At 52.7% G+C, this 13,354-nt stretch overlaps 1 protein-coding gene across 1 annotated transcript; it reads right to left on the bottom strand.

The window, feature by feature from the left end:
- Positions 1–3,291: 3,291 nt before the first annotated feature.
- VOLCADRAFT_108621 (uncharacterized protein) lies at positions 3,292–11,433 on the bottom strand (the record flags this gene model as incomplete). Its single annotated transcript, XM_002959403.1, has 8 exons — positions 3,292–4,093; positions 4,689–4,777; positions 4,908–5,015; positions 6,417–6,469; positions 9,426–9,560; positions 10,249–10,353; positions 10,783–11,093; positions 11,356–11,433. The coding sequence occupies 8 exons, from the start codon at positions 11,431–11,433 to the stop codon at positions 3,638–3,640; spliced, it is 1,335 nt and encodes a 444-aa protein (XP_002959449.1). The 3' UTR covers positions 3,292–3,637.
- Between the last annotated feature and the right edge of the window lie 1,921 nt (positions 11,434–13,354).

Genomic DNA, 13,354 nt, shown 5'->3' with positions numbered 1-13,354 from the left:
ATTTTTGGCTGAGGCCTGCAAGGCCGTACAATGACAGATGTCAGGTTGCTTGGTCTTCGAGCAGGACCAGGAGAATTAGTGAATTAATAATGACATTTTATATTATATGAGTTACTCCCAACGAACCTAATGCCCAAGGGAGTCAAGAACTGATGGCTCTCGCCATTAAGCCTTGTCGCAGGCTCACCAACATGCAAAAATTTGCCGAATAATACAAAGGATTGGCTTAAATTTATGATATGTATGCAGGTTAAGAACAATCTTTGTCGTGGTCGGAGATATTTACAAGCCTCGACGCGAATCCGCGGCTGGCCAGTTTTGGCCATCAGCGCTACAATCCATTGTACGTTTCCAGCACTTGGATCAATAAATTAAACAATAAATTTATTTTTGTATGCAGTGCTGCTAGTATTAAATTAATGCATGCTACTCGCAGAGCGACTGGCTGTACAGCATTTCGATGGAAGAGATAACGGCATGGGAAATACCGTTGCAAACACCAAGTCGCAGCATGAATCTACTACCAGAAATGTACACACTACCTCAGAAGCTAGTGGAGAGAAACTAGTCATGTCGCAGTCTGGCGCTTCGTCGATGTGTCTTACGGCATACTTGTGCAGCTGCATCATAAAGACATTCAAATCTATAATCCAGCACAAAAAATTAATTAATTTCCCATTAAAAATTGACCTGCCGAGGCAGTTGTGCCGGAGCCGAGGTCAGCCGAGCGTGCACGCGCACGCGCAAACTCCCAAAGCCGCAGCGCTTACATCACTGTTAATAACGTCAAGTCAATAACGGTACGATCATCCCAGCAAATTAAAACCTAGGAGACCCGGAAACAGGTACTTTTGGAATTTAACGGTTTATCCTGTGATTGCGACCTTGCCTGACCTTGCTGACCTTGACTCTTCCTACTGGTCGCCCCTTGTCATTAACTGTAATAGTTGATGTTCATGCTTTTTTATTTATTCGATACCAGCTGAAAGGAAACCAGACCCTCCTAACAATTCGGAAGCGAAGGCTGACTTCACTTCCCGAGAAACAGGCGTATGCCAAGAGAATCGGATCTTTCAAACTCAACTTAGGCTTACAAAGTCAATATATTTGATCCGCTTAAATAGCCAAGTTAGCACTCAACAGCCGTACACACAAGTACTAGCTCCGCTAGCTCCGAAGTTACAACACGATCACACACGTGTTCCGAAAGTTCGTCAACCAACTTTATAACATTACAGCCTATGCCAACCAGCCATGCCTATGCTTCCGAGGAGTCGGGACTGCTGCTGAATTAACATCGGATGCAAATGAAGTCAAGGCCTTTCGTAGCGTAAGGCGCAAGGATTATCGTAGCGCAAAGTGCTTGCATCCCAACTACAGTTGCGCCAGTTGCGACAGGTTGCTCTCAGCCTGCCAACCCAACGGAGGTACCGATATATAGACCAAATTTCCGGAACGGCACGTCAGGGAGTTTGTCATCCCAATTGCCGTCGCATGTGATGGACTGTGAAAACGGCTACTGTTGATTTGAACATCTGGAGGAGGTGGGAGGCACCGAGATACGTGCAACTGCGGGCACGGAGGTTCGGGGAATGGGTTGCAAATCCTCGCCTTCCTCGCCGTGCAGCCAAGGGCGCAGTACTGTTAAGGACATTACGCACGGTGCCGTAAGAGACTCTGGGTTGCAGATATATATTCTCCGCCTCCTAATGCCTCAAATGCTCCGCAAACTCAGGGTGAGTGATATTTAGCAAGGGAACCCGGACACGGCGGACCCAGTCGGCTTCATGCAGGCTGCGAAAGCGCAGCTTGTGGTGATCCTTGGCGCTGAGCCACAGGACTTTGCTGCATGGCCAGGCCCCGTCATACCGTCATGGTTCCCGCTTCGAGGTGCGCTGGCCTCCGTCGCCTCCGGCTCGGCTGCCGCACAAAATGGACGTCCATGATTGTGAGGGCCAACCGCCGCTTGGCCATGGTGTCGATGCACGACAGTGGCAAGTGTGAAGGCCGGCACTAGGATAAGGATTAGATTTAGGATTAAGGTTGCACTCCAGGGAAGTCGATAAGAAATTTTGGGAGTTTTAGGCCATCACAGGCTCTTACCTTGTCGCCTCTGCGGACACTTAGAGTCGGTGTGCCGCTGGCTTTCCGAGAGAAGCTAGGGCCGCATCTAATTGGTGAGTGCCGCAAGATGAGGTGGCGGCAGTGCAGACGCAGGAGCATCTCGAGCTGCAGCAGCAGGCGAGGTCCAACGCGGCGATGGTAAAAATGCACACCGGCAGCAGCAGCAGGCGCAGCCCCAGCCCCAACAGCAGCTACCCGCTTTGCTGCACCCCTCCGCCGCTCCACTCGCCGGCCTCGGAGACGTTCAGGCAACTAATGGAGCGACTGTGTTTGGGTTTTGCTGGGGGTCGCGAGCGATTCAAGGGGGTGGCTGGAGATCGTGATTGTGGGCAGGCAAGGAGATTCACGTCTCAAAGACAATCTTACTTCGGGTTACGTGCGATTACTCCTGGTTGAAAGGGACTTTAGAGGAAAGGTTATGTACCGCGTGGTACAATGTATGAAATTCTGCCTTGCCGCGACGTCGAACTTTCGTTGACCTGATAATGCCTGAGATGTGACCATTCTAGGAGCTGATGAATGCTACGAGTACTTGTATCTGGGCTGGTTTGGCGTTTGAGGGGTAGTCCTGGTCCATTACACGGTGCGTTCCCTGGGTGCACCTATTACGCTTTCCCTATGAACAGTTAAAAAGATTCATTTGAGATACGAAAAAGCTCTTTTTGAAATACGCAAACATTATGGAGATACGCCCGGCGTGAATTTTCACTAATTACCGATACGCCAGCTAGGAGGGTCAAACCTTTATGGTAACAACACTCACCAGACCACCGGGGCCACTATCCCCTCCTGCTCGACCGCTGTAGCTGTTTCTAGTTTAAGAGGAAAGAGCGCGCGGTGGCTACCAAGGCCATCAAGTAAACAACCCCAGCTCGCCCGTAGCAGCACCTCACCAGATCACCACTCCGTCATGCAATCTACTCCTGCAAGATCACCCGCGCCTATGCGGGCTTCGGTCCCTGGGCTTACCCTTCCCCGCACTAGCGAGCTGGGCAACCAGCACCTGGGTCGTCAGACCCCCGTCTATCCCTAGCTATTAGTTATACCGTTCCTAGACTGTCCTCCTATTTCCCCTGGTGGCTGCACGCAACGCATTCTGCCATCCACGACCGAGATGATGGGTTGGTCAGCTCCCACCGGTAGGTACCCGTGTCGCTGCACTCCGATATTAATGGCATCCACAGCACAATACATATGATGCCGGAGACAAAAGGCAAACTGTGGAACTACACACCGTGCATGTGGCTGGCTTAATACATAATTCACTGGAATTCACCTGCATTGCAAACATGTCCAGAAACCAATCCAACCAGGAAATGCGAAAACTCGATCTGCACCAAGGAACGTGTGTATCTAAGCATGAAGGTGCGGGGCACCTATCAATCTGCGTGGAATGTGCAAGTACACGCACATAGTGGAGATGGAACAGAATGCCTGGCTGGCGTGTATTTAGGTGGATGAAGTAGTGAGGCATGTGCATGTATTACCGTGGGTTTGCGTTCCGTGTTTGTTATTAAGCGCCGGACGTAATGACCACCCGTCCATCCCTGTCACCGCTGGTTGGCAGCACGTGGTCAACAGCGGCCACATACTCTTCAAGTGATCGGCGGGTGGTGACGGGGGGAAGGACGTTCGCCAGGAAGTCGCTATCTGTATCATAATTTCCCAGAGGTGCATACCGGCAACTAACCACATAACAGTTCATGCCCCGCGCTGCAGCACAGCCAACTTGCACTGTCGAAGCCCACACGAGTTGAGAGAAGCACGCAATACTCGAGAATGTATTGTCAGTGTACGGTGTGCTCGTGAACTTGTACAGCGAAATTTCGTCGTACCATGCTTCCACTGCCCTACTGCAATTGAGGGGAGATGTCTGGCTTGAGGTCGACATCGTGTACAAATTCTCGTTACCAATTCCTTCATAGTACGAACTGCAGCTGTTGTTTAGCGCCAGGTTGGCGGCCCAGTTCTGCGTTCGGACGGGTGCATGGGGAGGGTACTTGGTGCAGGCCGTGACGCAGAAGGAGGCCAGGTGACGAACGGAAAGTAAGCTACACGAGGACGGCACGTGCTGTGAACCGCAAACGGCCGCAGCGGCATACGTGCGTACGATGTGGAGCTGCGTGCGATGCTGTCACGATACAGTTCCCATGTCTGGGTTCCTCCCATGCATCTGTCTATCTTGCAGGTGTATTCATCCTATTGCTACAGCAATAATCCGTGGACACAAACACGGATTTTCAATCTAGCTGGTAAACACGCTCATGCATTGTTGTCTCTTCGTACTGCTCCCAAAACACGCCTGGCTCACGTGCCGGCAGGTGGCAGCTAGGACTCATGCATGACAGGGGTCCGCCCCACCGCGCGGGCCATTCCCCAACCCCACCTCCCCTAACCGACCGGGAGACCCCCACCTCGATGGGGGGCCCCGCGATGGAAACCCTTTCAGGTCCCTTTTTCGTAAGCTGCTAGCTGGTGTGATGCTTCCGCCCCCACCGCGCGTCGATATTCACAAGCAGCAGCTGCTGCACCACGAGAACCACAACCACTACGCACATACTTACGAGCTGACCAGGAACTAAGTTGAGGCGCCGTTGATCCGCTAGATTTGGTTGGATGCTGGTGGTGAGCTGCTGAACCCAACGAATACGTTCTGAAGTCGGATGGGGTGAACGGATTAGGGTGTCCCTCTAGCAGGGGAGAGCAGGGAACTGCCTCGGGAAAGGGGGCCGCTGGTGAAGCTATACCACCCTGTAACAACATACATACTTGTGCGTGCGTACCAACCTTTGCTTGCTGTGCGAGGGTGTTGTTCCAGCCAAGTGCCGGCGACCCGTGCCGTGCACGGTACTGGTTGTGCAGCAGCAGGGCGGCGGCAGGGTCGGCACAGCCTGCATCGGCGGCAGCAGTGGCGACGCCAACATTACAGCAGACGACAACAGTGGGGGAGGTTAAGTAGCAAGAACGACAAAAGACATGTATTACCGCCGTGCGGTTCGCGGGTGCAGCACATGTGGTCCGGTCGGGTCCGGGATACACCGTATGTAATATTCCCATTCATTCAGCTGGTGACAGGCGCATGAGTAGTCGGTGGTGGCTTCAGGAGGTGAAGACATAAGATTGATATTGATATATTGGCGGTTCGTCCGCAAGTCGCCCTTGGCACTATGTGTAAAGCAGTCAGAGTGCAGAAATAACCATCTTTGTGTACGCATATTCGTACGTGCATGTGTATGTGCGTATGCATCTATGTGTGTATACGGCTGCCAAACGAGTCTGTTGGTTGATGATGAAGGGCGGGCTATCTGAGCAGCTGCACGGCTATGAATGTAGCTGCAAGAATGCATGTGCTGATGGGTACATAAATACCGATAGATGGATGGACATGCACCCGCCCACCACACAAATGCACGTGCACGCATGAGCATCATGTTGGGCAGCGATTTCTATTTGCGCAACATTCTCCGTGGTCCTGAAAACTAGGACCAGATTGTATTCCGACCGTACAAGGTCATTCTTCCAGCCAAAAGTGGGGTATGAATGCCAAAGCCGCTACATTTATACAGGCAGGTGGCTGGCAGAAATTAAGTCCTGACATATGCTCCCGGAGGTTCTGGGTTCAACCCGCCAGCCGACCTCTCGAATCGGGAAGTGACCCCCCATCTTGCGGATGGAGTAGGACACGAATATATCATTTTATGCGTGGACCAAGAACTAAGTTGTGGCGTCATTAATTCGCTAGATTTAGTTGGATGCTGGTGGTGAGTTGCTGAACCCAACGAATACATTCTGAAATCGGATAGGGTGGATGGATTAAGGCGCAACACACGCAGGGGAGAGCAGGGAACTGCCTCGGGAAACGGGGCCGCTGGTGAAGCTTTACCACCCTGTAACAACATCATGCATGTAAACCATATCATAGCACTTCAATGCCATGGATGATACTGTTCGGAAGGTCACGCCCGCGAGTCAACGAGGAACAGGACTTCCTGACCGGACCAAACGCTGCAAAATATTCAGCCCCAAAGCTCCCACAGCGGCATTTGTACGAACTAAACTGTAACGCATGGGGGGGTGTTTCTGGGGGGGCCGGAGCCTCCCCAGCGCCTTACAGATTGGGAATAGTTTTATTCCCGCGTTTAAAAACCTATTCCTCCGTTCGGACTGGAAATTTCACGGGCAAATGAAAACAAAAACGCTGCTGTTGGGAATAGGAGCCGCTGTGCGTGAATATAACTTGTGACGAGCGTATACAATCAGGTGCGCAGCGCAGCGGTCGCTAGCTAGCTCACCGCCGATTATGGCATCTCCGGGAAGGGGCGGTGGAGATGGTGCATTAGGAGGCCTGCAGCAGCCGAAACCAAAGAAGCAGCAACAGCAGCAGGTCCGCGAATTGGTTCAGCCCCGGCGGGTCTGACATGGAAAGCAGGCATGTCTTCCTCTGTCATGTTGCCAGTATACGGCATACACTAGCCAAGCAGGAAGCATGGACCCCCATTCCTGAGGAACGTGTAAAAACTTGTACAAGTGCATGTCCGGAAACACGCAGCAAGCAGGCAACAGGCAAGATGGAGCAAGCCGGAAAGGTGGCAGCAAGGTTGTAAGTTAGCGTGCATGCATGCAGCTGGTGTGACGCACGCAATAGATGCATGTCCAGAAACATACGTACGCGGTGCAGACTCCACACGACTGGCGGCACCAGTAGTCACGGACGGACAAGCCGTCAGCGGAGTACGTGAGACCGCAATAGCCGCTGTTTTTCCAAACCTTGCAGTACGACAACTGGTCGACGCATCTGAGATGCATGGGACAGCCGGCAGCCACGGATCATCAAGAACGGGGATGGTCATGTTAATCATTTCGCACCACAACTAACAAGCACCGGACGGAAGCAAGGCAGGCAGGTGGCATTCGGGCACACCCACCCGTCAGGACAGTCAGGCAGCAGTCAGCCAGCGGCAATATTATCATTGCTGGAAGTGGCTGGAGAACAATGCACACGGGAATATAATGTTGATGGACTTATACGAACATGCTTGCCCAGCTGCTGGCGGGCACCAGCAAGCCACCCACCCATGCACACATACCCAGCAGCAGTATCGTAGTTGAGGTCACCAGGCAATTTATCGCTACCAGTACATTATGGCTTACAACGACAGACATACATAGCTTGTTTGTCCTAGCTTTCGAGGAACGCTCTGGATACGTGTGCGTGGTGGTGCATGTAGAGTTACAGAGCCCAGCATGGAGGTGCACAGCCCAGCATAGATACCTATAACCTCTCCACCCCTGCCCCCATGATATACCCCTCAATCCAAGCTCTTTATCATGATTATATGTAGCGGTTCGGACTTGGCCATCAGCCACCCACGCACTCTGCCCACCCAAGCACTTACGGCGATGGTGGTGCTGGGGGTCTCCGCCGTCGTCCAGGCGACCTGGCGACCGACAGAGATTCGTTCCGTCCGTGATGTAAAATATCACGCACACGCGAGCGTGATACAGCGAGGGCACGGGTGATGATGTACATTGCCAGCGATTCATATTGTTGTTGCGGGACAGCATCATGGTATCGTCGGGCCAGACGGCGCGGCCGTGTGGGGGGCGGGCGGGATTATACGAAGCATAATCTAAGCAAACCAGCGAAGCAAGTAGAAAAGATGGAAGCATGCGATGGATGAGCAGGTTTCGGAGCCTTCCGTGCCGATGTGAATCACCGCACGTATGCGTGCCAAATTTGCAAAGGAAGCAAAGAAGCAGGCAGGCGCGCACATGAAGGCCACATGGCTACCTATACCACACACATACGAAGTGCATGTCCGGAAACATGCAGCAAGCAGGATGGAGCAAGCTAGGAAGGTGGCCGCAAGGTTGGAGATTAACGTTAGCGTGCATGCAGCAGGTGTAATACGCACGCAATAGATGCATATCCAGAAACATACGTACTCGGTGCAGACTTCACACGTCGGGCGGCACCAGTAGTCACGGATGGATAAGCCGCCAGAGGTGTACTTGGGATCACAATAGCCGCTGCGTTTCAATTCCACGCAGTACGACAACTGGTCGACGCATCTGAGATGCATGGGACAGCCGGCAGCCACGGATCATCAAGGACGGGGATGGTCTTGTTAATTATGTCGCACCACAACTAACAAGCACCGGACGGAAGCAAGGCAGGCAGATTACATTCGAACACACCCACCCCGTCAGGACAGTCAGGCAGCGGCAATATTACCATTATTGCTGGAGGTGCTGGAGAACAATGCACACGGTAATATTATGCCGATGGACTTATACGAGCACCCTTGCCCACTGGTTAGAGGGTTATCCATGCATGCACCCAGCAGCAGTATCTTAGTTGAGCGGACACCAGGCCATTAGCCGCTACTCACTACCATAATATCATTGCTAGTAGCCAAAATAAGTCGATACAGCTTGCTTGTCCTAGCGCCCGAAAAGCACGCTGAGTGCGGGTGCGTGGGTGCATGGAAAGTTGCGGAGCAAGGCCAGCACCCAACCGCCCACACGCTCTAACCAAGCACTTACGACAGTGGTGGTGGCGGTGGTGGAACCGGTGGTAGTGGGAACGCCACCCTGACAATGACAATCGCGCGCGAGGGGTTAGGTTCGTGATATAGACAATCACAAACAACACAATTACGCGAAGATGGACGCACAAGCCAGTGTGATTCAGTGAGGGCCCGGGTGATAATGTATGTTGCCATCGCAATTCATATCGTTGTTGGATATACATCATGGCAGCAACAGCCCCGAGGGGATAGGATGCTTAGAATAAGGCAAGGCAAGGAACAACACAGGCCTGTAGCAAATGTTGCAGCGGTTGTACAGGTAGGGCAGACATATCGTCAAAAGCCAACTGAGGACTTATCAATAGGAATTCCGGGCATCTCCAGAAGCCCTTTCAGCAACCAGCTACTATATATCTCACGCAGCTCGACCAGCACGACGATCACACCGTCGCCAATCACGCTCAGCAGGGCACCGCTTGCTAAGGGCTACAATAAGCATCCACGCGATTATGTACATTTGTAGAGTGGTGAGCCGATCATACATGAAGGAAATTGCGCAGAATTGATTGCACACGTGATCTAAATGCGTCATTTCCCGTTATTAACTATCGTATGAAGGAAAGGCATGCTTGTACAGAAACGGCGGACGGACATGGAGGCTCGCCAGCAGCAGCAGAACGAGTCGCTCGAGCGAAGTTGAGAGATGAGAGATTTTTTTTGGCGTTATGACGACAGACAGACAGACAGACATTCCAAAATTGCACGACGTACCAGACGCAGGTTCCACACGTCTTGCGGCACCAGTAGTCAGCTACGGACTGGTTGTTGACAAAGTGCCCGGGGGCACAGTAGCCGCTGGATTTCCAGATGGGGCAGGAGCTCGCCAGTGGCTCCCGATCAGCGCAGCTGTGGATGTACATGTGCATGTGAGTGTGTTGTGCCGCGGTCACACACATGCAGTGGTACGTTAGTTCACAAGCAACCGCGTTTAATAAGGCAGCAGGTACGGTGAAACAAGCGAAGCAGTAGTAGGCATTCAAACCCCAAGTAGCCCCTATTGTTGAATAAATAGCACCTAGGTACTGCAGATGATGATAAGCCCACACATGCTGCAGGGGCGAACACCGAGATAAGGGCTAGCGCAAACGCAACAAAACCTTGCTTGTGATGCTTCGAAGCACATGAATTAATTGCCTCTACAAACAAAGACACTCCGCACAAGATTTGATGGCGCGGCCGGCATTGCATTGACGTAAACAGAGCAGGCCAGCAGTCCCTACTGCGTGAGCTGCATGCATCAACCAAAGCTTTGTTGCGGATTCAGTCGTCCGTCGCTGCCTACATTGGGGTCGGTGGCGGGGGGAATATTGGAGGGGATGGCGGCGAAGGCGGTGGAGACCGGGGCGGTGGCGGTGAAGGCGGCGGCGGCGAAGGCGGCGGCGGCGAAGGCGGCGGCGGCGAAGGCGGCGGCGGCGAAGGCGGTGGAGACCGGGGCGGCGGTGGTGAAGGCGGCGGCGGCGAAGGCGGCGGCGGTGAAGGCGGCGGCGGTGAAGGCAATGGAGACCCGACGCAGGTTCCACACGTCTTGCGGCACCAGTAGTCAACTACCGACTGGTCGATAGCGAAGTGCATGGGGGTACAGAAGCCGCTGGATTTCCAGATGGGGCAGGAGCTCGCCAGTGGCTCCTGATCAGCACAGCTGTGAATGTACATGTGCACGTGTGTTGCGCCGCGGTCACACACGTGCAATGGTACATTAGTCCATAAACAACCACATTGAAAGCAGCAAATAAAACAAGCGAAGCAGTGGTAGGTATTGAAACCCCAAGTAGCCCCGACTGCAGAAGTAATGGTGATAAGCCCACACACACTGCCGGTGCTAACGACATGAAAGCTAGCGCAAACACAACAACATCTTTGCTTGTCATGCTTCAAGCCCCCCGCATATGCACACTTCGCATGCACGCATGGATGCACACAGAAAACGGTGAAGGCGCCAGCATTGCAATCATGTACACGATGTGCTGGACCTGGTCCATCATGGACAGTTCCTGCGATCTGGGCTAGAGGACACATGCACCCATACAGCTAAATTAACTCGATGGTTCGTCGGTGCGTTTGTGCCTACATTGAGGGGGGTGATGGAGACACCAAGGGTCGCGGAGGCGGTCGTGGTGATGGCTGCGGTGGTGGCCGTCGTGGTGGTGGTGGTGATGGTCGTGGTGACGGTGGAGGTGGCCGTGGCATGGGCGGGGGAGTTGCTTGTACTGGGCTTGGAAATGGCCTAGGTGATGGCGGCTTGGGAGAAGGTGGCTTGGGAGAAGGTGGCTTGGGAGAAGGTGGCTTGGGAGAAGGTGGCTTGGGAGAAGGTGGCTTGGGAGAAGGAGGCCCAGGTGCAGGTGACTTGGGTGGCCCGAATGAAAGTCGCGGTTGAGGCGCCTGCAGAGGCGGAGTTGTGGCCCGCAAGCGACGTGTAGAGCCCGCAAGCATGTGAGTGCTCAGCTGACGAAGTCCCTCAGCGCGATGGCCACTTTCAGCAACATCAGCAGCCTGTAGGTATGCAGCGGAGGGTCACCGCGTAAGCAATTGCAAAGCCTTCGGCGCCTCAGAAAAGAAATTTTATGACCTTGCGTTTTCTCCTCAAATCATATTTTGAATATGCATGGTCCTCCCTGTCTATATAAAAATATATAATGCGCACCTTGGTTATTACAGGGCTGCTGACGACAACGGATGCCGCAAGGGCCCCGCTGATCAGCAGCAGAACGAGCGGCGACATATATAACAGCTGAACACAGCTGAAGCTCTTTGAGTGTATGATGCCCAACACTTGTGCAATAAAATGTTAGGCTCAAATTGTATTTTAAAGTGCTAAACAACTAAGGCAGCGGCAATGGTGTCTTGAATCCGAACACCAAGTAGTCGTGGTGCTAAGGAGCCTGGCCTCAGCACCCCGCCCGGGTAGCTTATATCTCGGCCTACCTGACGGAGATTCTCTACTACGGACCTAGCGTACCAGGATACTGTCGATGGGGCCCGGGGCCCCGCCTCGTTAGGTTCGCTACCAACAACTGCCGTCTTCGTGACATGTCACGATAGTACGTGACATGTACGAAACTTGAGTCGCATCGTCAACGAAATTTACAGTTATTGTTAACAATAATTGTTGAAGTATTCTAAGGGAAATGTAGCGTACTACAGTGGCTGATATCCTTGCGAAGCCGTTGCCGGAAGGAAAGTTTGTGCAGTTCCGGGCAGGACTGGGAGTTCGTTGAGTTAGATTCGTCCGGATGTCCCGCCCCGCCGGCGGGTCCGGATGCGTTCCGTCCGAGGGGGGGTGTTGAGATTCGGCCAGAGCATTGGTAGTTTAGACGAATGTACTGCAGATCTGCAGTACTTTCTACCAATGTTCTGGCCGATGATGTTTTTCTTGAGAGTTTGTTCTTGAGAGTTTGTTATTGAGAGTTTGTTCTGCGATACCTGTAGCGGTTGAGGTTGGCTATGTCTATACAGTTCCATTCGCCTAGCGCTATACCGTACTGATCAGGTAGTTTGGTGATTTCAATTGGTGAATGGCATCACCAATTGGTATCAGTGAAAATGATCGCGTGTTTTCTGGGGTGCGTCGTCCACCATTTGCTGTGTCGTACAATGAACAGTTCCCATTTTCCCAGGGAAATTCGTCTGCTAATTATATCCGCCCAAAAAAATGTTTCTTTAGCAATTACTTAACATAAACAATAACCATGGCTGATCGAGAGCCGAACCCGAAGCGGCCAAAGCTCGTGCAGTCAAAGTTGACATTTTTTGCGCCAAAGCTTCAACCTGGCGCACCCGCTGAGCAGCGGCTAGGCTTAGCTCCAACCAGACTTGCCCCAGAGGTTGTAGAAGCACGCCGGGAACGCGAGGAGGCGTACAGTACGCCCACGTGGGGCCTTGTGGCCAGGTACCCATACCGGTACCGGTTCCGACAGCGTTGCTGTCTCTTTCGTGCTCTCACGTGCTTTCGTCTTAAGCTCTCGGCTGAGAGCACGAAAGAGACATGAGCGAAGCCCGCTGCCGTGGGCCCATTTCTGGCATATCACGAATTTACGGGACTCGATGTGTAAGCTTTCTCAGGACCAATCACCAATTGCTGTATCGCATAGCAAAATCTTGACGTATTTTCTGTGGTATCACCATTAAATGGATCACCAATCTTGCTGATCAGTACGGTATCTCAATATGCTCCTACTGCCGGTATCCGCTCCAGCTGGAGTAGAGGGTAGGGGTAGAGGGTACGACAAACTGTCGGGCAGAGCAATTCTTTTGACTGCCCCGGTCGCACAATTCCCGTGCTTCCCTAATTCGACACCCTGAACACGCTAATTCTGACTGTCCGAATGTCCCTGCCAGGCCAATTCGACACCCTGTCAGCCTAATTCTGAATGTCAGAATGTCCCGCCAGGCTAATTCGTATCCCTGTCAGGCTAATCCTGACTGTCGGAATGTCCCTGCCAGGCCAATTCATATCCCTGTCAGGCCAATTCAAGAGCCTGTCCCGGCAATTCAACTTGTCCCAGGTGCCAATTTAAACCCTTCTACCGAGCAATTTAGACCAATTGCAGGGTCTGCCCCCAAACTCTCAGGCACGCGTTCAGAATCGCGGGAGTTGAAGGAACTTTACAAAACCAAGGGGAGCACTTACAAATATCTCTCGG

This window comes from Volvox carteri (genome assembly GCF_000143455.1).
Source record: "Volvox carteri f. nagariensis unplaced genomic scaffold VOLCAscaffold_226, whole genome shotgun sequence".
Taxonomy (NCBI): domain Eukaryota; kingdom Viridiplantae; phylum Chlorophyta; class Chlorophyceae; order Chlamydomonadales; family Volvocaceae; genus Volvox; species Volvox carteri.
Note: the sequence above shows the minus strand (reverse complement) of the source record. Positions and strands in the feature narration are given on the sequence as shown.